We start from the raw sequence: 25,647 nt of genomic DNA, 5'->3' as shown, positions 1-25,647 counted from the left end.
GTCGACATGACTATATGAGACGCATTCAGACAAAAGTTTCTCTTCTAAATAATAAAAATTGAAATTTTACCTTCATAAAAGAGTGAATGCTCTTTTATCCTTGTATTGGGTGCTAGATATTCTTACCCTTGTGTTGAGTTGTGAATTCTTGAAATACAACCTCTAAATAATGACATTTTAGCATTGAATAGAGGATGAGTATAGAGGACTTCTTGTGTCTGGTGTTGGTAAAAAGTAAGTAGCAGTAAAAGATATTGTAAAATATGGTTGTATAAATAATAATAATTGGTGTTAGTTTGATATGCTCTAATTGGGTAAAAAATCCTGAGACTATCCTTCACCACACTTTGAGAGAGCGACAAATCATTGTACAGGAAAAATTAAGTGCATTACACTTAGGATAAAGATAAACAAAATAATATTCAACTAATGACATTATATCATACTAACTAAGCTGGATAATGAATATGAGTAAGGTGGCTATGCCTATATATATATATGCTCTAGTGTGAGTGGTAGATGAGTGTGGCTGGATAAACAATGGCTTCTATAGAATGGCCACAAGAACAACTTACCATAGCTTTTCTTTCTTCTACTTGTTATCCATATTTTCTCTTCTTTCTTCTTGCTGTTGCTGTGTTGAAGCTAGCAAGAAGATCAAAAAACAAAGCCAGTTTCAATCTGCCTCCATCACCAAGAAAGTTACCAATCATTGGCAATCTTCATCAGATAGGCACATTGCCATACCGTTCTTTCAGTTCCCTCTCCCAAAAGTATGGTTCTCTTATGTGGTTGCAGTTGGGGCAGACTCAGACTTTGGTGATTTCATCAGCAGATTTGGTGAGGGAAATCATGCAAAATCATGACTTAACCTTCTCAAACCGACCCAAAATCACAGCAGCCAGGTACATACTGTACGGAGGTAATGACATTGGTTTTTCATCCTATGGAGAAAGCTGGAAACTGAAAAGAAAAATATGTTCCCTTAAACTTCTCAGTGCCAAAAGGGTGCAGTCATTTCGCCTCATCAGGGAACAAGAGGTTGCAGAATTGGTCAAAAAGATAGGCAAAGCAACCTTGACAGAAGAATTTTCTGTGAATCTAAGTGAGTTGCTTCTTGAAGTATCAGACAACATCATCTGTAAATGTGCTCTTGGACAGAAGTACAATAGCAGCAGGGTCAAAGAGCTTGCAAGGAGGTTGATGATTCAACTTGCAGCTGACACTGTGGGGGATTACTTTCCCTTGCTCAGTTGGGTTGATTTTCTGACTGGAAAAATTCAAGAATTCAAAGCCATTTTTGAAGCATTTGATATCTTTTTAGATGAGCTGATTGAGGAGCATAAGAAGGTTCAGAGGGAAGCTGATCACCGCTCCACTGAGAACGACTTTGTGGATATCCTCATCCAATATCAGAAGAATGCCATGCCTGATTCTGAGCTCACCAATGATGACATCAAATCAATTCTAATGGTTTTCCTCCTATTCTGTTCTATTGCCTTCTTTTTATTGTTTTTCTCAATCCAAATTAGTTTTTCAAGGCATGAAATGAAGTTACTTGCCAGTTGATAATTTCACTGGATAAATTTAGCAGCAAGTTGACACTTTCAAGGACTAAACTATAGATAAGCATCTTGAGAGATAAAAACATTACATGCTCTTACTTTAGACCAAATGGAATTGTTGTATCTCAAAGAAAAAGGTGAAGTTCAGAATTATTACTGATACTATTTTTACTATTTCAGGATATGTTTTCAGCAGGAAGTGACACAACTGCCTCAACACTAGAGTGGACTATGGCAGAGCTGATGAGAAATCCAACGAAGCTGAAGAAAGCTCAGGAAGAGGTGAGAAAAATTGTAGGGAATAAATCAAAAGTAGAAGAAAATGACATAAACCAAATGGACTACATGAAATGTGTAGTGAAAGAAACTCTAAGGTTACATCCAGCTGCTCCACTCTTGGCTCCAAGAGAGACATCATCTACATTGAAACTCAGAGGATATGATATTCCTCCCAAAACACTGGTATATGTGAATGCATGGGGGATTCAGAGGGACCCTGAAATCTGGGAAAGGCCTGAAGAGTTCATTCCAGAGAGACATGCTAATAACCATGTTCCTTTGAAAGGCCAATTCATTCCATTTGGTTTTGGGAGAAGGGCATGCCCTGGAATGACCTTTGGACTTGTTAATGTTGAGTATACACTGGCCAACCTTCTTTATTGGTTCAATTGGAAGCTACCTACATCTCATTCTTCTGCACAAGACATAGACATGACTGAGACATATGGGCTTATTACCTCCATAAAAGTGCCACTTCATGTCAAACCACTTCCCTTTCAACCAAGTTTCTAATTTACTATCAAGTCATTTATGCTGTCATTGATCTTTGCTGGTGTGTAATGAGTGTGCTAAGTGGTGTTGTTGTTGTTAAGTATGTACTCATGATTAAAGAAGATTTGTTAGGAATCCAAGTGTGAGTCTAAATCCACGTTAGATAGAAATGAGAAAGTAGAACACTGTATAAAGATGAAAGACCCATTAGTTTATTGTCTTAAGACTTTTGATAAACACTAGTGTCAATCTCTTATATGGTTGAATTCAGATGTCATTGTTGTTTGTGTCAGTTCGATGAATCTGTTATTTGATAGACCCAATAAAATTATATTATATATGTCTTATTTTATAAATGTTATTTCCTATATTCTCATCTACAACTTGATGAAGGAAAAATATTGCTTCTTAGCTTTCTTTTGCACGATAAATTTTCTAGTTTTGTTATTTGGAGCCTTTGATTATTTCACTTTTCCTTGCCTGGTTGACATTATGCAGACATATTGTGATATGTCAGAAGCTTGAGTTGCTATTAAAATGAAAGGTGTTCTAAAGGGACAAAGCATGATTAATTATAGAGCGCATGATTGAAAAAAGTGCTATTCTTGTTAAGAATAAATGAAGATAAATTTTTAAAATTCCTGCATGATTAGAAACACTATTATAGATTAAAATGGATAAAGATTTTGATCCAATAAATGTTGAAGGGATTTCCTACAACCATGCAAACAAGAGAAATGGACGGTGACTTTGACATATAACTTGACACAAAATAGAAGAAAGTGATTTTACTTTTGGTGAGGAATTCGATACAAAATGGAACTTGTTGTGACTGGCTTGTTTTCTGTTCATGTGTGAGGTCCACCATCTTTTCTCATGCATTGCAAATAACTGATTGGGAAAGGTACATTTTTCTATTTATTTATTTATATATATATATAATATAATAACAAGAGAAAGTTATCACGATTGATAGATAATAGATTCTAGTATTTTTTTTATATGGAAATTAAACATTAAAATTATATTTAGTTGGATTATATATATTTCTTACTTCAAAATTGTTATAGTTAATATTCACCACTATTAAAATTTTATTTTACAACAATGTTATTTGTAATTTACACGGTTAATTATATGTAAGTCGTTAATAACTTTTTGGATGAGTTTAGTCGTTGCACATATGACTTAAATAAATTGGCCATGTTATCGATAGATGGATGAAATAAAAAAAAAAAAAGATATAAATCAATTATATGCACGACTATTTTGCATCTCTAATTATAATATTTGGAAAGATGGGATATTTTGTCTTAAATGAGAAAGAATAACATTTGAAAATGTTTTTTTCATTGTTCAATATAACTATTGCACAGAGGAAAGAGATAGTTGAGATTAAAGTATTTATAAGAAGGTATAATTTTATAGTTTCAAATTCAAAAGGTAAAAAGTAAGTGTTTGTTTCATTTTGACTTGATATAAGGACTGCTTTTCTAACAATAGGTTTTACTTGTTTAACTTTAATAAATAATATTTTAAAAATTAAAATATCAATTCATATAAAATTAAATTAAAATTACTAAATTAATTAAATATTAATTAAATTCTAAATCAAATTAAAAAAAAATAACCGGATTTCAAAAACGGGTTGAAATAACTTTTTAAATTTTTTGTTTTTATTTTTTATTATGTTTTATTTGTTTTAATTTAATAAATTATAATTTATAAATTATAATATTAATTTATACAAAACTATATGAAAAATATATAATTAAGTAAAATTTTAAATTAAAAAAATAAATTTTAAAAAATATGTTAACCAATTTCCAAGATCGGGTAACATAATTTTTTAAATTTTGTTATTTTTATTTTTTTAATATATTTTATTTGTTTTAATTTAATAAATAATATTTTATAAATTAAAATACTAATTGATATAAAATTATATAAAAATACTAAATTACTTAAATAATTATTAAATTTTAAATTGAAAAAAAAATATTTAAAAATTTGTTAATCGTAGCTCCCCGTTAACATAATTTTTTAAATTTTTTGTTTTTAATATGTTTTATTTTTTTTAATTTAATAAATAATGTTTTATAAATTAAAATATTAATTCATGTAAAATTATATGAAAAATATTAAATTAACCAAATATTTATTAAATTTTATATAAAAAACAAAATTTTGAAAAATATTTCATTAAAATTTTAATTGATTCCTCGCAAAAGTATTAACCAGATTTCGAAAACCGGTTAAGTAAATCTTTTAACCCAATTTTAAAAGTCAGCTTTAAAAAATGGTTGAACTTTTAACCGGTTTTTGAAACCAAGTTAAAGAATTTTTATTTGAATTTTTTTTCTTGGTTTTTCTTGGTTTTTATAATTTTTTCTTATATTAAAAAATTGTAATAATAATACAAATATTTTTATACTTTCTTATATTTGTTACGAAATTTTTTATATTTTTCTGGTAATAAAATTGTAACATATTAAAAAAATTAAATATAAATAAAAATATTTAACTAAAATTCAAAAATAAAAATTTCTTAACCGCCTTCCCTCAGAATAAAAGGGGTGGAGTGGCTTGGACAATCCTTTTATGTGCAAAAGAAAGAGAAGACAAAAGTAAAAAAGAAAAGAAAAAACTAGTTAAAAGTTTTTATTATTGAAAATTATATTTATAATTTTGTAATGTTGAAATGATTAACAGATATACGAATTCAGATTAATCAATTATATATTTATATAAGAGTTTAAAGTGAAGTAGTGCCACCAACAAGTTCTTGTTTTGGTTTGCAATAATTTGTTTGGTTCACTTTTTATGTTCATGTTGTGGTTGGTTTGAGTTCATTTTTTATGTTCGTGTTCTGGTTAGTTTGAGTTTGACACCGTCAATTTCTCTACACACATGTGATTTAAGAATTAAGGTTGGAAATTAAGAAGGTTGAGAATTTAAGTGACTAGAAATATAGAATAAAAGGAATGAAACACAGAATAAACTATAAAGGTTTTCTTTCAAAAGAAACAACTTTGTATGACTGGTGACATAAAACTAGCAAGTTAACCCATGGGCCGCTAGTGTGCCTAGTTGATGGAATGAGTTCAATTATTTTTTTAGTTTGAAAATTAAAATATATCAAAGATTTAAACAGTGAAGAATTTCAATTTTACTTCCAAGTTTAAAAAAAATTATTTAATAATTCTTTTAATAATTGTAACAAAAATTAATTATTTTTTATTAAAATTTTAAAAAGTGAATACACATAAGAACATGTATTTTGCACATTATTTCATATTTAAAATTAAACTTTTTTACTTCACGTTATTATTTTATTTCATTATTATTAAAGACAAAATATTTTGAATCATGACATATATTAAAATTTATTATTAAACTTTGTTGTTAATATCTTAAGTTAACAAGTCACTAATATCGTTATTTGAAACACATTATAATATTAGAATTGTTCATACTAGACCGAATAAACATATTAAAAATTGTGACCCAATAAAATATTTTAAGCACTTTCATTATGAAGCATTCTAGCATACGTGAATTTGGATTACATTTATAATTAAATCTTAGTAGTTTGGTATTTGAGTTGTCATTTATCATTTTGTTACTATTTATTATATTGTTATCATTATCCCTAAGTATTATTCTAATATCATAGGCCAACGTTCATGTTGATCCTATAAATACAACCGGTATTTCCCAGGGAATACTTACTTATTTATCACTTTCATTTTATTCTAATAGATCATAACTCTCATACTGACTTGAACGCAAAATAGTCTTTTGTAGGTGGATCTTCCACTGAACAACAACAAGGAGGTCTTTTTCATACAAAAGGAGCGATTGAACCACCGTTAGGATCTCGCCACCTGTCCAAAAGTTCATGACCAAGATCTCAGTGAGAACATTGGTGTAAGACTCTTGAAAAATAATTATATTTAGAAAAATAGATAAATTTTTATGGTACAATAAAAATATGTATATGCTATAATAAAATACGTCTAATGCTATAATATTGTTATAGTAAACACATATAATGCTACAGTAAAATACATATTGTGTTAGGTGTGGTGTTAAGTAAGGTGTTGGGTGTGGTGTTTAGTAAGGTGTTAGATATGGTATGGTGTTAAGTAAGGTAAACAGAGTTAAGTTTGGTTTCCTATAAATAAGGTAAGAATGAAGAAGTAAAAAATATACTACCACGGATAAGAGAACCACCTTTGGTTGCAAGAGGAGTCTAAGTCTCTGGAGTGTAGAGAAATTCTCTCAAAGTGCAGAGGTAATCTTGGTTTGTGGAGCTACTCAAATTCATGAAGAGAATGATTAAAGTTATTTAAGACAAGAGGTAGGGAGAGTTAACTCTCTTCTTTTTGTATGATAATGATATGTTTTAGGATGAAGAATTTGAATTTATGAGATGAGCCTGTTGGGTTTTAGTAAGTAGTTATTTTTTCCACTTGTTTGGGTTTTGGTTTTCTTGTCTATGCTTTCCTTGTTTCTTTGTAAAACCTCAATTTTCTACATCGTTGACCGTTAGATTGACCTGAAATTTTGATATATAGTTCCTAAGATATATTGATTCAATGTAACTGCTTGGATTATTAATTGGATGTCTGTGTTTAGAGAAATTAGTTTCATATTTCTTAGAGAACTTCACACCACCTTAGTTATGTTTCTGAGTCCTCTTAATAAAAACATTCATTCCCACCTAGTTAATCGTTAGATTAATCTCAAATTTTGATATATAGTTCCTAAGATAATATGATTAAATGTGACCACTCGTATTATTAATTGGATATCTATTTTTAAAGAAATTAGTTTCTTATTTCTTAGGGAACTCAACACCACCTTAATCCTGTTTTTGAGTCATCTCGGTAAAATCAAGATTTCCTCTTCATTAACCATTTTACCATAGGTTCTAGATATATATTTATTTACTTTCAGTGGTCATATCTTCAATTTGAGACCTATAGTTAGAGAAAGTTTCCATGTAATATTCCAGTAGTTTAGGTTGTTGATAATCTTGACCCTTGTTATTTGTTTGGTGCATAATGTTTTCCACAGATATCCAATTGAGTTGATTCTTTTTGCACTGCATTACTCATTCAATTACATTTAATTTAAATGTAAGAAAAGATATTTTTTGAGTTTTGTGGACGCTGAAATTATTTTTCTGAAGTCCCGAACAGTTTATACATATGTTGTTGAGTTGTTGTACAATATACTTAAGAAAGTGGTATGAAAATCTACGATGAAATGGTTGATATGAACATGATGTATCTGCGATTGTGCTTGGTTGAAAATATTCAGTTGAGAATATGAGAAGAGCTGATGAATAAGGTTAGTAAGATGAATGACCTTAATGTTTGTATGGATCATGTATGTTGGATTTTGAGTGTATTGAACTATTTGACTTGAGTAGAAGAAAATATTGGATGTGAAAATTGTTATTTAGTTGATGTGTATGAATTCTATTCATTGAAGGAAATCCTTACCTATGTATGATTGTTGATTTTTGAATAAGCTTGGGGCATGTTGAGTTAATTATGGTGGAATGAGTGGATTGGTATATTTACGCGATGAATATGTGTCTTGGCCAAGTTACGAATGATGTTTGGGTGTACTAGTCTAATGAATCTCTTTGAAATAGTGGTGGAAAGTGACACCTTTATACTCGCTCAATGAAGCTTCCGGAAGAGTGATAGAGAGTAGAACTTGTATTTGCCCAGTGATGCTCTCTGTAAAAGAGTGATTGAGAGTATATACTTGCCCAATGAAACTCTAAGAGAATGGTAGGAATTGCTCAGTGAAGCCTCCCAAAAAGTAGTGGGAAGTGGTGTACTTGCCAAGTGAAACTCCCTATAAGAGTGGTATGGAGTGATATTGTGTTTTGGCATCATAATGTGTACCAGTGTGAAGCTCCTTAAGATTGGTAGGAGGTGACATTTAACCTTGTAATTCTACGTGAGTATTTCGTTGTTCATTCAATATATAAATTGAGATTATATGTTGATCCTTTTGAATGATGTGTCAATAATTTAAGTATAATGACTTATGGATTAGAATGAACAATTTAAGTCAAGATCACTTTAACATTATCTAATTTATTTACTACTAACTTGACAATATTAAAATTGTCTTTTTAATTAGTAATTTTATAACGTCAACTATAACTTATCAAATTTGATATTCGTTGCTAAAGAATAAAATTAGTATTTTTAATATTTTGATTCTTATTTATTTTCATTTTTTTTATCTTAACACAAATATATTTAATTTAGTTTGAGTTTTGATAATCTTTAATTATTTTTAAATTGTTAGCAAAATCTTTGTTTTTGTTTTGATTAAGAGTTTTTTTTACAAAATACTTGAGATTACTTGAAAAATATTCTGACTAGGAAAAATTTGATACTTAAATTATCTGATGTATTACCCAAACCTGTATAAATAAGTAATGAATTATATGTTGTCCACATGTATGTATTACCTGTTCATACTAACTATATGCAACAAATCCATGAATACATGTGAATACATAATTTTGTCATTTTTGCCATCCCTAATCACTGCGTTACTATAATAAAATCTCCCGTATGAGAACATTTAATTGTTTTATTTGAAAAAATCTCCTCTTCCAGAGTTGAGTCAGTGTTGTTTATGATTAAGACATGTATATTTGTTTGAGTAAAGTAAAAATAATGCAATGAGAGAAGTTCGTTTATACCACATTGCGATAATAGATTTTAATATATTTAAATGGAGATTATAAATATTAAAATTATAACTAATTTGAATATATTATTTGAACTTTTATAATCATTAGTTAATGATTATTTTTTAAAATAATATTGTTTGTAGTTAACACGGTTTTTATATGTAAGTAGTTGCATTAATGTATGGTTTAGATTTTTCCAGTACGGAATTATATTCATAAAGAGGTTATAATTTTTAAAGTATTCAAAGTAGCGTTTAGAAATTTTAAAAACAGGCATTAAAATAAGAAATATACTTGAGTTTCTTGTTAAATGTATGTTACAGAAAGGATTAGCTCTAAAATTGTTGAAAATTTGTTTAGTGTTGTAACGAATAACCTTCTTCAAGACATTGAAGCTTGATATCTTGCATTATGCGTTTAAGAGAAGTTGGGTTGCTCGTAATAATAGCATCAACATGTTCCACCAACATCCTTCGCATGGATTCTACATCATCAACTGTCCAAGCATACACCTTTTTGTTCCTCCTGTTCGTCACAAAGCAAAATATGGTAAAAACATGTGTTCCAGCTGCAAGTTGCATTCTTTAATAAAAAAACATACCTGTGCAGAACTCTCACGATCTTTTCATCAATCAATCCATGATAGACACCAACAACCTCCGCACCTTTCATTCTCAACAAAGTTGACCTAACTCCACTTGAATATTCTCTCATTACAATGTAGCCAACCTGCATCATCCCAGACAGACACACCACTCAATGGAAGTTCAAGCAAACATAACACATCTATAATACAGTTCCAGCTTGCAGCAGCTTCGTAATGATGACAATAATTTCATGTCATCAATAGATACACCTATAGAAAAAGTTAATCAGGCACAGCTAAAATATTCAACTAAACCCCCAAAGACTTGCAGTCTGTTACCGTGAATCTTTTTTCCACTTCCTTATCTCCAAACAAGAATGAATGACCTCCATTTTTTTAACGAAGGTTAAGTCTTTATTTGTACTGAAATATTCAATAAGAATACCGCCAATATGCACAATCATTATAGCACTGCCTCAGCCTGTTATTTGTAGAATAATAAACTAGTACTTTTGGTTAACGAAGACACAGTTCTGAGCACTTTCTCATGTCATGCTATTTTATACAGGTTTTGAGATGACTAGGTGTGGGCAAAAGTATTTGGATTGAATTAAACTTCTAATATCTGTAATAAAGTAAACTTAAACTTTAAACTGTTTTTAATAAAAATTGAACTTGATCACTTTGTTAGTTTAGTTTTAAATACTAACCAGTTAAAAGGCAGTTAGATAGTAGTTCAGTGCACTGTTGAACTAAATTGTTTTATGACAGTTCACAAATTGGAAAAATCGTAACATGAAAGCTTCAGTGTGTTCAGTTGTACAATATTAAATAATAAAACAAGATAAACAACACAAAAAGTATGAAACAAGATACACAATTTTTTTCATTTAAAAAGTTGAAGTCATTGACTAATAGAATTGTAGTTCAACTTCATGACAATTGTCTTAGTTATGAGTTCATGCTTAAATATGCTAAAAAGAGTTTTACAGAGAAAAAAATGTCAGAATTGGAAATTTTTTCTGCAGAATTTGGATTTAGTAACAAATTAATAGCTTTCGAATATTAGTACTTTTATCTAAAATGTTATCAGGTGTAATGAATTGGTATGGACATAATTCAATTCAATTAGAATGAGGTTTAAGAATAATAAAAATGTAATATTTTAAAATGCACTCCAGTTTAGAGAAAAGAAAAGTCCAGCTGGTTTTAAAAACAGTTTAGTTCAAACATTTCGAATAAAGTTTATAAAATTCATAAATAGTTCAGATCAATTTATTCAATTTGTTTTTCAATTCAGTTTAGTTCTTTAAACTACTTTTTTCAGTTTATTTCAACTTCCACACAAATTAGTGCAGTTTGATCTTTTTTACCAGCCCACATGACTAAAGCAGGCAGCTTTTGCAAGGTATGTATAAAAAGTTCACGGAAGTCATGCATGAGTTTTTCGTTTAGCCACGAGTAAAGACTGTCTGGCTTTGAAGACAAGGCTCAGTTTTTCTTTTCTGTCAATTCTTTGGTTCATTATAGGAGAATCTATATCTTATCTTCCCCCTTCTCTAATAATATTTATTTATTCCTATCTAAAATCCAATTTTCCATTCTCTGAAAGAATCACAAGTCGTATTCTTTAGAGCTGCAATGTATCTATCACTTATTAGAATGCTTCGAGGGCCCTGATGACTTCGTTTTCCCAATAATGACTTAAAATGCAATGAATCAGCATAGATATCTGACAGCCCAGGGTATTTCCATGCTTTGAAGAAAGAATTCTGTTATTTGCGCACCACTTTTACACCAACTCTCAGATGCGTTATCTTTTATTAAGCATTAATTATCATTCACATTTTATATTAAATCACTTGCAACGGCCATAATTTCACAAGCCAACATAACCAAAACTATGATCTTTTGTTCTTATGTTCACTTACCATTTTAGACTGAAATCTTAAAAAAAAAAATTAATGAAAAACTATCATAAAAACAGCAGAAGATTTTCATACAAAATGGTAACATCAAAAACATGAGAAGACATGCAAACAGAGCTAAATAAACTGCTTCTTACAGTAATATTTGATGAGAGTTTAATTACATCCCTTGCTACATTGTCACTTTTGGCCCATATGAGGCAGTTGCTGCACTGTGTCTTCCCCACCTGAAACAGATATATTTCTATTTTACAGATGAAAACTACAGGCCCACAAAAGCAGAAAATATTTGGAACATACATGTTAAACTACATGGAAAAAGAAAAAGAAACATTAAGTTCAAACCATGTGTTTATTTGAGAGCATGGGGAATTTAATAATATTGAGAAAACAAAATCAATATAGCAAATAGAGGAGTTTTGGTTCCTCTAATAATAAAGATGTTAGTAGAATAAAAATAAATTTTACTAAAAAAAATATGATCTTTATATATGTAATCATGAAAATATGATATATATTTCTGTATTTATGAATATATGATTCTAATTTTTGTAATTATAATACTTCCTCTAAAGCTGAAACATATAAGACATATTTGTTCAACTTGCAGCAAATGTGATTTGTGATTGATCTTTAGTGCCCCTCAGAGATTTGGTGATAATATCACCCAGTTGTTCACTAGTACAAATATCTCTATACTCCAATTTCTCTCTTAAGTAATGGAGATTTACCTCAATATATTTGGTTCTTTCAAGAAAGACAAGATTAGAGACATTATGTAATGCAGCACGGTTGTCACATATAAGGCATAGTTGAGAATTTTCTTCAAATTTAAGCTCTTTTAAAAGTTGCTTTAGCAATATGAGCTAACAAGTAACTAAAGTCATTGTCTTGTTTATTGATTTTTCTAAAAGATCAAATTACACACAACAAAAACGTAATAACCCAAAGTGGAACATCTATTATTCGGTCAGCCAATCCTGTCAGAGAACACAACAATTTGAGTATTCTTCTTACCTTAACAAATAAGGTCTTGGCTAGGAGCATTCTTAACATATCTACAAAGGGATCTTTAAACATATCTACTTAGGGATATATATAACTAAATCCAAATGGTTTTGACAAGGAGAGCTAAAAAGTTGATTTACTACACTTTGCATGAGCTGCCTTTATTGACACTATCAGAAAAACACTAACAAATGTGTTTACCACCTAGGTTAGTTTTGTTTAGCTTCTTGAGCACACTTCTATTCATCTATAAACAAAAGTGCCTCTTCCATGTACAAACTACACGAGAAATATAAAATTAGATGTTTTTGTTAGATTTTGTGTCTTGAGAGTTGGATACTCTTAGCTTAAGTTCTTATCTTAGAGAGTTTCTTCATCAAGTGCTAAATCAACATAGTACTTGTCTTTGTTGCTTCAAAAAAGGTGGGGTGTTCTAATAATCTATTCCCTTTCCATCTTTTCAATCTTGCTCTTAGTTATTGTGCTTTTTCTATTTTTGTTGAAAACATCCCTTCATCATCTCCATAAGATTGTTAGTGTTCTTGGATTGAACACTTTCAAAGGTTGTTAGATTATCCCTTTCCTAAAGAGGACTCCATCAAGTATGGGGATAGCAAATGTTCACTTACCCTACAAGCAGAGAGGCTATTTCTAGGATTTAACCTCCTGATATGCCTAGATCACAAGGAATAAACCTTAAGGGGGTTGATGTAGTCCCCCCTCCCCCCTAAGAACAGGCAAAAAAGCTGTATTCAACCCCCTCAAGGATATTTTAATATTTAAATAAGTCTACCACAAATACAAATTTATGTTAGATTATGAATCCAATATAGATTAATTATCAATGAGAAATAAACCCTTTAATTAATTGAACAATCCCCAATACCCCAAAGAGCAGTATGCGGAAGCATACCTGGATTGACCATTGGGAACCATGTAGATGAAATCTGATCTTCTGTGGAGCCTTAAATTCATTTTTATTTTCTCTCCTAATGGGGATGAAGAGAAAGAAATAGGATTATAATGTATGTGCTTACTGATGAGGACAGACTAAAACCTCTATATGTAACCTTTGTCGATTACTTTTTCAAAAAAATCAATATTTCTAATTTAACCCCTCATCAAATTAGAATATTTTATATGGTATCTACACAATTAATAATTAATATTTCATGACATATATGTTCTTAGCCATAAATTTAATTAATTAGATCACTTTAATATTTTGGCTAAATAATATAATGGTCCTAACACATTTAGTTATTTATTATATATATACATATATATATATATATATATATGTATATGTATACATATATATATATATATATGTATATGTATACATATATACATATCTATACATATATATATATATATACATATACATATATATATATGTATATATATGTGTGTGTGACCCAAATTAGAATTGAATTGGAAATAAAAGCATTGATTTGGATAGATAGATAAAATGTTTTTCTAAGTGAAAGTTAAAACTTCTTTGAATGTGATGACGGAGAAATGTCAAAGGTACTTTTATAGATTGATTACGGCATAATGGTATATTGAAAAGATTGTAGAAAACAAGCTATATTAATAATTGGTTAAGAAAAATGCTAAGGGTAAGAATACACAAATTTTACTCAAATCTTCTTTACTTATATAATAAATAATTAAATGTGTTAGAGTCATTGTACTATTTAGCCAAAGTATTAAAGTGATCTAATTAATTAAATTTATGACTAAGAGCATATATCTCATGAAATATTAATTGTGTAGATATCATATATAATATTGTAATTTGATGAGGGACCAAATTATAAATATTGATTTTTAGAAAAAATAACCGACATAGGTTACATAAAGGAGTTATGGTCCCCATATATAAACACGTAAGTAATATTTCTGTTAATTTCTCTTCATCCCCATTAGAAGAGAAAATCAAGAGGAAACATTTTGGTGCTCTATAGATGGAAGTTCAGATACCATTTTTCTACATTGTTTCCAATGACCAATCTAGGTACACTTTCGCATACTGCTCTTTGGGTATTGGGAATTGCTTTTTTTATTAAAGAGTTTAATTGCTTATTTGTCATTAATTTGTTTGAGTTCATAATCTAACAAATTAACATTGGAAAAAGGTAAATAAATACGAGCCCAACAAGTCAACATTAAAGATTATATGCACAATAGCCGAGAAATTTTTCGTCATGCTGCTTATACATCTTCCAGAAGGTTATCAACTCAAGGGGGCAATCTAAAGCCTTTACCCGTACAAAAAAATTCCTTTTGAATGAAATGGGAGAAAAATTATCTCTCTTTTTTTGCGATAGTTTTTAATATTATAAGTTAATTTTAAAAAGATAATATATAAAAGATTACATATATTAAAAAACTACATTTTTCTAACTATTATAAAATATCAATTTTCTCCATTCATCCTTTTTTACTCTAACTCCTGCTTTTATCATTCCTATTTCATTCCTTCATCCTCTTTCAACCTCTATCTTAGTCCTCATTCAAACAAATCATAAAGGAAAAAGGAACCGAAAATCACAAGTAGATGAACATGTAAGGCACAGAAGTATTATACTTACAGCAGAGAGAACATCTTTGGCAAGCTCTTTCTCATAAAATGGGGGTCCAACCTTGACATCTAGAACTATCTGTCGCACTGAATTCGCAGTCAACTAGAAAAAAGTATAAAGGAACCACAGTCAAAATATATAACAGTGGAAAGAACATTTAAAGAGATAATTGTCATCAATAGAATAAAAAAAATACAATATAAAAGATGAAGCAAGTATAACAAACATGGTGAAAGGGTAGATCTAAAATTATTCAATAAACCAAGAGGGAAGAAAAGAAAGAGCATCTGAATCTTGTGAACATACCATCAGAGCATCTTGTATTGTAAGTATAGTTTCATCAGTAAACTTGGACTTAGACTGTTGAGAAAGACTAAGCTCTCTTATCTACAGAAATAAACTGAACACAATCTTAGTCAATGTTACTCCTTTCTGTAGTCTCAAAGAATTCTCAATAAGGGAGAAATAGAATAAAGGAAATGTTCTTAAAATGTATGAACGTGTACCAGCAGCAAAAATGCAGTCAACTTTGGTGCTTATAAATTAGCAGGACCACCTAGGAAAACAAAACTAGAAACCCAAAAACAATACACTAGCAGCTAGACGAAAAGGATGCACAAAATGAAAGCTGCAGTCTCACCTGTTTTGAGTTCATGTGACCAACTTTTATACTATCATTTCCAGTTAACTGCTGCAAATCCCTGCCTGCATCGTGTGAGAATGAATCTCAAAGTGGTTATAACCCTATCTCTTCACACAAAAAGATTTAACTCAATCTAAAAACAATAATAATTAATACAAAAAAATGAACTTGATTTTTTTGGCTAAAATAGAATCTGGGTTTAGCTATATTTTAACTCAGTTTGGTCCTTTAAGTTCAAAAGTTTCCCCTTGGTCCCTTAAAATTGTTCTGTTAAACCAAATCTGAATTTCCATTAATTTATCACACAAATCCAGTCAAAATAGTGACATGTGGCAAACTGTGAAAGAAGATGTCCCGTTAGCCAAGATTGATACCCATATGGGCAAAAATGAACACACTAATTTAGTCTAACAAGGTGAAACTTTTTCAACTTAAGAGACTAAACTAATACCTAATTGTAAAGGAACAAAGTCTATTTTTTCCTGATTCTTTCAAATAAGATACTACTTCATTTAATTGACTTAACAAGTTGTTTTCAAGAAGTTTCACTTTGGTCTCGGAAGGGACGAAACTGAAACCTAACCAAAATGCAGATAAAGGAACACAATTCTATGTTAGCCTAATTTTTTCAAGTAAGGTAGAACTTCATCTAATTGAGTTAAGAAATGTGTTTTTACCAAGGTGAGCCTACGTATACTAACCAGTGATCACAAGAAAACCTTAAATACATGACAAGCATTTTCATGAAATTTGTTGACTTCATATAGGCAACAGAAGTGAAATAGAAAATGGTAGTACAGATTGGAGTTTAACGACGTTGAGAAGAAGGCAAAAGTACCTGTCGTGAAGGGCAAACAGAACTCCATCCGAAGAACGAGAAACGTCGATCTCAATGCAATCCGCGTGAGCCTGAATAGCGTGGAAATACGAAGCCATCTGCCAGCAAAAAAGAATCCGAAATCAGCAACCTCAACATAACATGAAATGAAAAATGCAAAACGAAGAAAATAAAAATCAGAAAAATCCGAAATTAGAATTTATAACGAGAAATGAAAGAGAGAAAAAATGTTAAAGGAAGAATCCGAAATCAGCAACAATAACATGAAATAGAAAGAAAAAAGAAGATTAAACAAAGAATAGGAAATGAACAACCATAACATGAAATAATAAATGAAGAATCCGAAATGAACAAATGTAACGTCAAAAAATGAACGAAGAAACCGAAATTAACAATTATAACATGAATTGCAAAAAGGTTAAACGAAGAATCCAAAATTATAAACTATAACATGAAAAGAAAAGAAAAAGGTTAAACGAAGAAAATAGAGTGAAGAATCCAAAATTTCAGCTATAACATAAAATGAAAAAACGTAAAATGAAGAGAGAGAGAGAGAGAGAGAGAGAGAGAGAGAGAGAGAGAGAAGGCTACGGTGTTGGGAGAAGCCTTGGAGGAATCGCCACCGTGCGCACAGATGAGAGGAGGATTGTTGAGCCAACGGCACTTCATGAGTTGAATCTGCGGCGCAGCTATAGTTATAATGATGAATTACATAAGAAAACGAAAACAACGTAGTTTATGAAAAATTCAGATTAGCGTAGAGCGAGTGAGAGGGGAATGGAACCTGGTGGAAGCGTCGGAGGCGAAAATGGAAGAAAATTGGAGGAAGAATGGCGAAGATGGCGAGAGAGACAACGATGAGGCTCCGCGAAGGAAGCTTCAACGGTCTTCTTCCCGTTCTAGATCTTGAGCTTCGCATCATCATTCTCGCTTTTATCAAATCGCCGATCCTTTCGTCTCGTTTCTTTCTGGAGTTACTTTGAAGGAGACGACCGAAACCATAGCACAATTGATGACCTAATTTTCATGCCAAATGTCAACAAAATTTCATTATTATCCAAAAACAGTGTCATTTGGAAACATTTAATTAGCATTTTTTTTTATAATTTATAAAAAGTTAACCTAAATATATCTTTCACCAATTTGGCTATTTTGTTCTTCTAAAATTTTCTTGAACTTTTGTCTCCTTAAAATAATTAACATTACTTTTATTAATTGTATAAATAATTTTAAAGGTTAATTTTACTTTTTAATTTCTAAACTTGAAAATAAAACTGAGTGTCATGTATATTATAAATTTTGTATCAATTTTATTTGGTAATTTATAAATAAATGTAAGATGTCATTGAAAGTCAATGACATCATTTATTATATCATAAAATATTTTGTTATAATGAAAATGTTATAAATTGATTTAGAAAATATAGAATGAAAGTGTTAGAAAGTTTGTAATAGGAACTAAATTCAAATTTAAAGTTTTCAGATTAAAAATATAATCAATCTAATTTTAATTATATATCAATAATTACTTGCACATTTATTTTTTCAGTAAAGCATCAGTGAGTCAGAAAAGTATATGATAAAGTGAAAAACCAAATTGAAGATGTATTTGTTGTGTGTTATTGAAGCTGAGGTATACATTGTACTATGTATACTGCAGTTATTTCTACTATGTTTATGGTGACATTTAGAAACAGTGACCAAAACAGAAATCATGATACTTTGAGATGCTCCAGAACTGCTGAAATATCAAAGTCCTCATAGCTCTTCTCTGCATAAACAATGTTGGGGCTATCTTGGAAGAACACATCTTCTCTTTTGTAACTGTCTTCACTCCGAAGAAGCCTTTCACTTCCACATTCAACAGCCCCTCTCAGAACAACTGTCTTCTGTATGCCAGCCATGAGTTCTTCATAATCTGTATCTCCTTTTTCTCCCACAAATACAACCACTTTCGCTAGATCAATCCCCCACTTAACTGACAGGTACCTAAATGCATACACAATAACAACAACATCATAAGTTTCACATGTAGTTTTATCAGCATTTGAAGTTCCTATATATGTTGTGTTGGGAAGAATCAGCAATGTTCCTCCTCACCTTAGTGCTTGCTTTCTTGAAGCAAACAGTGGTACCACATTCAATCTCCCTCCTGCATGCGTGTAGACAATGTTACAACGTAAGCCTCTCATTCGAAGCCTTTGCCGCAGCTCATCTATCTTTCGGGTCTGCAAATTGTCATCACAACTTTAAAAAGTTACAACATTTAAGAAAAGTTTAACCATTCACTTGGATCTTGTTAGATTTAAAGTTCATTTCTTAACATCGTATTAGAGTCAAGTAAGAGTCTATCTTAACGAGGTTTGTGTGAACATATTGTTCCACTCGTTATCGAATCACCCATTAATATCTAGTTTTAGGTTTGATATGTTTATACCTCGGCATGAGGGATATATTGGAAGTCTCACATCGACAGGTTAATTTATAGTATATAAGTAGGTACAAACTTACCTTATAAGCTAGTTTTGTGAGATTAAATTAGGTTTAAAATTCACTTATTAACCGTTGTCTCTATTTTAAGTTACAATATTTAAGAAAAGAAACCTGTTATCTTACCTTGGCTTCTGTTTTCAAACTATAGGATAAGCACCTTGAACTGCAAGCACTTGCACACTCTACAATGTCGTTCTCCTCTTCATCATCAATTCTAGCAAGCCTTGGTATTGTTGAGCTAATATTCTCACCTGGCCAAGCATACTCAACATGGGCCTCATAATCAGCATCGGCCATTAAATCTTTCCATGGATAATACATTTCACTTCCACTGTTGCAAACCACAGCATCAAATTCCTCTATGTTCACTTGGCAGCTGTTCAATGCTTCAATTGTCTCTTGTAAACTTAAACCAGTAAGCAGCACCACACCAATTCTGCCTGGTCGCACGACTTTCATTACATTCAATATGATGGTCTGAAAAGCCTTAGCCAAGTTTCCATCATTATCATAACAATCAGCAGCTACTACCACAAGACTTTCCCTCCTACCAGGGAAGTAACTGTTATTAGAATTGCCAGTGGAAGAGACCCTGCTCATGATTGCTTCAATAATCTGTTTCTGCCTTGCTGCAGGGTCCGTCTCTCCATTCAGCTTGGAGTCCCCTTCCGTGGAGAATCTAAAAGAAATGTCTTCTACATCTTTCAATGAGTCACTTGTTGGTTCTTCAGCAATTGGTGTAATTTCCAAGAGGGATGTGGAGCGGCGGTTCTTGCCATGTTCAACATGGGAGAGGTAGTTGCGGCAGTGTTCAGGCCATGAAAAACGATGGATGTTTTTTAGGCCGTTTTTGCGGCATTCTAGCCAAAGATTTTTGTCTGCAACAAGCTTTAGGAGTGCCTCTTCTATAGCTTTCTGGTCATGTGGATCAATCAAGAGTCCATTGTTGAGTGCCTGCAATGATGTGTAACACATGATGAACTAACATAAATAAAATATATATATACTTTAAAGAGAAGACAAATAAAAGGTGTAGTAAGTGAGAAGTAAAAATGGGAGAAAATGGATTTATAATTTATAGTATACCTTTAGAATATCCACTGGCCCTCCATTTTTTGTTGCAACAACAGGTAAACCATAAGCTGCTGCCTGAAATGGGGGAAGACCAAGGAAACAATGTAATTTTCCATATAGTGAATTGAGTAAATCATATTTCATAAGCTGAATGTCACTGACCCCATTAGCCATCTGAAAATTAACATCTTAAGATCTAGTTCAGCGATTTACCTCTATTAGTGTGAGACCAAATGGTTCCACTAAGGCAGGGTTGATAAAAACTCCCTTCAAGAGACAAAACCACTATGTGTTACTGTTAGCAAATGTAATGTTCCAAAAAGACAAGGCAGATAAAGTCAGATTAGCTGTCAAGACAACAATCAAGACATTTTTGGTTTCATTATTGGACATATGACTTTAATAGGACTGAGAACTAAGCTCCAAGTATTTTGAATTTGAGTTTTTATACTTTCATCAATGTAGCCTGCTTTCTCTGCTTTGCCTATCAAGTTGAAATATTGCTATTTTCCTGTAAGTAGTTTATTTATACCAACAAAGACTTGATTTCTCATCCTATCAAAGTCAATACATAATTAGGTGTTTTCAAGTTTACTTCAAAGAATGCACCTTTGTCTTTGCAGCGAGACGATATATCTCTGGAACTTCAGATTGCTTGTGATGTTTGGGGTAAGCAACCTGACCATACAAATCATACTTGTCAATGAGCTTGAGCACCATGGTAAGAACAGTAGAGCTGCTGTTAGACATTTCTTCTATGTCATCTCTGTTGCCAAGTATGAGGGTCTGCCACAAGAGTAGAAAGATGTCACTCGCTCACAAGCTAATAATCATATGACAAATCTACATTTTGTTTTTCAAACAGAAATGGAAAACTCACTAAGTTAGCTAGTTTCCTTAGGGCTTGGCATTCCCCAAAGGCCTTGAGCAAAGTCATGACATTTTTCTTAGGGTCAGGGCGTGACAAGGCTAATATTGTTGGTTTGTGAGGATTTGTGAAAAATCTCATTATCTGCATGGCAAAACACAACTCAGTTTTTCATTTGTTGTGCTTATAAGCAATGTGCTAATGCTATGCAAGAATTGCTGTAGTGAAAAAATGGTGACTGGAGGGAAGATTGTAAGACCTCAGACCAAATTGGAGGCAAGTTCACTTTGCTTTGAGCTCTGTTAGATCCAATGAGTGACTTGAGATCCCCCTCACCTTCCACTGTGTCTTGTATTGTGACATAGCTGAAGTCCATGCCTGGTGGAATGACCTGATGAAAGATTCAGCAGAAGGACACACATCAGCATCTGTGAACATTGTTTGACAAGATAAAACCATGAAACAAATAGTGACATTGTGCATACATACCACCATCCTTGGCATGTGTCTTCCAATGCAACTTACTCCACGTCTTCTCCTGACTCTAAGCTTCCTCTCTAACTTGAGATCATACCCATCATACAGTCCCCATTGCTCTTCAATCTCTTGCCTTGTGCTAGTGACAACCATTTCAGCAGCATCCACACTGAACTCCTCAGCCTCAATCCTCCTCATGATCTTGTAGGTTGCATTTATGGCCTCCCTAGAGAGCCTCCCTTGCTTCAGCAACTGCTCAAACTTGTTCCGGCCTAACGAGTGACCGGTGAGCACCATAGGCACATTCAATGCACCAGATAAGTGTGCCGCTACCTCCCCAGCATCAGCATAGTGACCATGGATAACATAAGGCCATGTTGGCTTTCCACCATTCACTTGCTCCCCCAAAACTCTTGCCATGTTCACAATGTGACTCAGAGCACCATCCACAAATTCAGGTAAGTGTGGCCAAAGGGATTCTTTTGGTATGTACCTGCATGAATCAATGCATTCTACTGATCAAGTTCCATTTTATGACCTTAACCCAAATGGAAACTCATGTGTGGGAATTACTTATCACGAGGTCCACAAGGAAGACGAATGATATATGCTCCTCCACAGTCACTGCCATCAGAGGGGCAAGACAACATCTCAATAGGCTCTCCATAGCTGGAGTCCACTTCTCCTGGTGAAGCTATTTGTCTAGTCAATAGATCAACACGGTAAATTCCTTTTGTGTTGGCTAGAGCACGAGCAAGTTCCACTACATATTTCACCTGAAATTGAAGCAAAAACAAATAAGAGTGACAAAGTAATAGATAGGCACAGGAAAAAAAAAAAATATAATAGCCATAGGACAAAAGTTCGGTTGTTAAAGTAAACAGATACCTGACCACCAGTATCAGAATCTCTCCCAAGTTCCATATTATCGCCTCGTACCAAACCATGAATACTACAAGACAACATTAAAACTGTTGTCATGAATACCAAAAAGTTATGCAATGAGAATGTAAAACAGTTTTATACTATTGTGTGATCAGAATCCATTATTATGGGAAATTTGATGGCTTTTGCAGTAACATACCAACAATGATTTCTGATTGAATGAATAATGTACGTAATACCTGATTAGGACAATATAAAGGTTCCTAGAGTTATCATCTTCCGACCAAAGTTGCATTTCAGAACTGATTCTGGAAATATCATCCTTGACATGAGGTTCCAAACCATTATTATTGGCATCACCTTTTTCTTTCTCACCTTCTGAGAGCTCAGAAAGGTCATTTGCAGCATCATTACGCCCTTCTTCACGATCAAGACGCCTTCTTGCAAGCTTTTGAGCATCATCCCATGCAATCTGCATCAATTAAAGTTAAGCCTAAACCTCTGTTCTGGGAATAATCAAGTTTAAGTTTGATATTACATATAAGAGGATTTAACTATCTTCAAGTGATGAAAGCTAAGATAGGCTAAATTAAATGTGACAGTCTATTCCATATTCAAAGTGACATATAATGTACTAATGATAGATATGAAGCACAGACAAGTGTCTTCAATAATAATTCCTGTGGCATAATAATTCAATGATCTTGAGGAAGTAGGTTTATGTATAATTCAACTACAAAAAAACTAGCTTATTAGGTGAGGATCGCATGGCATGTATATATTATTTGACCTTAATTTTAGTCGACGTAGGATTTTCTAGACAATGAGAAAGCATATGATGATTACCTGTTTCTTTCTGCGAGTGAGGTGCCATATGCGCCAGCACATATTCTCCAATCTGTTACTACGCTCACGGCTATTCCTTGTAGCTGTTACCTGCATAATGCATCAATCTCCATTACTCATGCTTCCACTTAGGATTACACAAAAGAGCATCTTCATCCTTTTCTATCCAAGCATTTTCCCCTTTACTACCAATTTTTTTTCATGCTGCTTCCTTCATCCAAAATTATGGCTTCATCCATCTTTGCCAAGAGATTATATTCTATAGACTTTTATGATTAACTGCATTTTCTATTCTGTGGATGCCAAAAGACTTTTCTCACTTACCATGCTGAATAAATATTGCATCAGGTAATTAAATTCATGTTGGTGTTAGGAAATCCTGTTATTTTTCCTTAGAAAATCATGTCATATACCTTTGCATTTATCTTGAAGCTTAAAATATACTGGCAAGTTGAAAACTCTTTTTCCTTTTTGTCAGTTCATGCATATGGTTAAATTTACTCATGAAACCATGCAACTAATTCAGTAATCCTGTTTTTATTCAAAAACTAAAGGAACCATGAAAGAAAGAGATAAGTTCACATTACAGATCAATAAAAAGACTATAAATAATTACTGTAAAAATTAATAGATTTATTATTAGATTATAGTTGTAAGAAAGTTAGTTAAATGATTTAATGATAGCAACAATTGGTTAACACCATCATCTTGTTGCTATCTGCCACCCCACAAGAAAGTATTCAGAAGCTACAATTTCTCCCTTTCTATAAAAGTGGTCCCAATAAAATGTAAATATTCTTCTTTTACTTTATTACAAAACATCCAAAATTTGTGCCAGACAAAATTCAGATATAATTTGTCATTAACCTTCCCTTTTTTATATTTATAAAACATTAGAGCATATTAATGAAAACTGGTTTTGTGGCATATTGATCAAAATTTCAGTGACAGAATCAGAGAGAGAAAGAAGCTTAGACAAACCTTAACCCAGGTCCTGTAGAGGTCATGTTCATCAAAGCTATTGACAACTTCTTCAACAAAGTACTTGGTGGTGGGATTAAACAACTTTTCTACCCTCTCATCTTTATTATCTTCTTCAAACTTTTCAATCTTCACTTTATCATCATTCTTCTTCTTCTTCCTCACACTGCTTCCCACGTCCAATATGGCCTCCAAATAACCATTTAGCCATTCATTCACAGCAGCCATGTTTGAACAAAAATCAAGCAAACCTCTTCACTTTGTAACCCACTTGAAATTCAGTGACATCATTGTATGCTTTGTAACTCAACCATTGCTGATTGCTGAATGCATACAAACAAATTGAAATTTTGTTATGAAAGATAAACAGATAGGTAGAAGAAGGAGTTGTGAGAAACGGTTGTAGTTTGAAGCTGAGTTGCACAAGGATAGCATAATAAGCTCTTTATAAAGGCTTTTCTTTTTCTTCATAACCTCATTTTTTTTTATAAAATATTCCACTAATAAGAGGGAATATTATGTACATTTTTTGAAAGCTTGTGAGAATATAAGAAATGGGTGGCTTTGATTTGATTCCCTATCTCATATTCCTTGCATGAAAACTATTAGAGAGGTATTATGTGAACCAAATATGAAATATCCTTATTCTTTTGCTATATTCTCCATTTGCCTTCATAATTTATTCAGTTGCCTACTTGAAGGATCTAGGTATTTGCAGTGTATATGAAGTTCATGCACTTTTCAGTGGGATAAAAAAAAATCTAACATTTCCTTTAGCAAAAGAAGATAAAGTTTATATAAGTAGGCATACCTAATTAAAGTTGTTTTTGTAACATATATTTTGAAAGACATCTGTTAAAGAACAACTGATATATATTTATACCTTACTGGTTTTATTTTACTCAAAGGACGATAACATATAGTATAATATCTTGCATGCAATTGATTAAGTTCTTTCTATTGTCATACCTAAATATAACTATTTTTGTATTTAAAAGAATTAGATGGAAAAGCAAAATGTAGTTAAAGGGGAGAAAAGTTATCCTACTTTTGCAAACTAAAATTTAGTTATGTGAAGGTTGGTTTCTTGCTCTCTTTTTTTATGTTTCCTACATGAATGGTGAATGACTTTAGGTTCAATTGTCTCACAAAGTCAAATCCATATCAACTCCAAATTTTGGAAATAAAAACATTACTAAATGAAATGGTACAAAAATTATTTATTATGTCTTAACCAAGATTATCAGATCACTCCTATAAAGTTAGCTAATATTAATTGGTGAATCATAGATTATACCATAATGACTAATAAATATAATTTTTTAAATCAATTTAAACAACCAAGATAGAACCCTTTTCATAT

At 31.7% G+C, this 25,647-nt stretch overlaps 3 protein-coding genes across 5 annotated transcripts; 1 reads left to right on the top strand and 2 right to left on the bottom strand.

Moving 5' to 3' along the window:
• The first annotated feature begins 521 nt into the window (after positions 1 to 521).
• On the top strand, positions 522 to 2,692 carry LOC108333442 (phenylacetaldehyde oxime monooxygenase CYP71AN24-like). Its single transcript, XM_052871289.1, has 2 exons — positions 522 to 1,473; positions 1,746 to 2,692. The coding sequence occupies exons 1-2, from the start codon at positions 541 to 543 to the stop codon at positions 2,355 to 2,357; spliced, it is 1,545 nt and encodes a 514-aa protein (XP_052727249.1). The 5' UTR covers positions 522 to 540; the 3' UTR covers positions 2,358 to 2,692.
• Positions 2,693 to 9,330: 6,638 nt separating this feature from the next.
• On the bottom strand, positions 9,331 to 17,586 carry LOC108334081 (glycerophosphodiester phosphodiesterase GDPD4). 2 transcript variants are annotated; one of them, XM_052871288.1, is made up of 9 exons: positions 17,445 to 17,586; positions 17,252 to 17,349; positions 16,661 to 16,758; positions 15,820 to 15,880; positions 15,486 to 15,566; positions 15,189 to 15,281; positions 11,721 to 11,810; positions 9,671 to 9,798; positions 9,331 to 9,594 (listed from the first exon to the last, which is right to left on the bottom strand). In XM_052871288.1, exons 2-9 carry the CDS (start codon positions 17,327 to 17,329, stop codon positions 9,426 to 9,428), a joined length of 798 nt encoding a protein of 265 aa, XP_052727248.1. In that variant the 5' UTR covers positions 17,330 to 17,349; positions 17,445 to 17,586; the 3' UTR covers positions 9,331 to 9,425. The 2 variants fall into 2 exon arrangements, with proteins under 2 accessions (XP_052727248.1, XP_017425199.1); XM_017569710.2 differs by having other exon boundaries at positions 17,252 to 17,338; positions 17,445 to 17,585.
• LOC108334080 (sucrose-phosphate synthase 4) lies at positions 17,542 to 24,728 on the bottom strand. Of its 2 annotated transcripts, XM_017569708.2 has the most exons (15): positions 24,285 to 24,728; positions 23,304 to 23,393; positions 22,697 to 22,929; positions 22,461 to 22,524; positions 22,146 to 22,348; positions 21,585 to 22,065; positions 21,355 to 21,486; positions 21,108 to 21,239; positions 20,837 to 21,013; positions 20,441 to 20,494; positions 20,240 to 20,302; positions 19,277 to 20,107; positions 18,761 to 18,888; positions 18,382 to 18,649; positions 17,542 to 17,677 (listed from the first exon to the last, which is right to left on the bottom strand). In XM_017569708.2, the coding sequence occupies exons 1-15, from the start codon at positions 24,510 to 24,512 to the stop codon at positions 17,597 to 17,599; spliced, it is 3,165 nt and encodes a 1,054-aa protein (XP_017425197.1). In that variant the 5' UTR covers positions 24,513 to 24,728; the 3' UTR covers positions 17,542 to 17,596. The 2 variants fall into 2 exon arrangements, with proteins under 2 accessions (XP_017425197.1, XP_052727247.1); XM_052871287.1 differs by lacking the exon at positions 17,542 to 17,677 and having other exon boundaries at positions 18,234 to 18,649; positions 24,285 to 24,726.
• Positions 24,729 to 25,647: the final 919 nt, after the last annotated feature.

Source organism: Vigna angularis, chromosome 11 (genome assembly GCF_016808095.1).
Source record: "Vigna angularis cultivar LongXiaoDou No.4 chromosome 11, ASM1680809v1, whole genome shotgun sequence".
Classification (NCBI taxonomy): Eukaryota; Viridiplantae; Streptophyta; class Magnoliopsida; order Fabales; family Fabaceae; genus Vigna; species Vigna angularis.
This window is presented reverse-complemented; position numbering and strand designations above follow the sequence as displayed.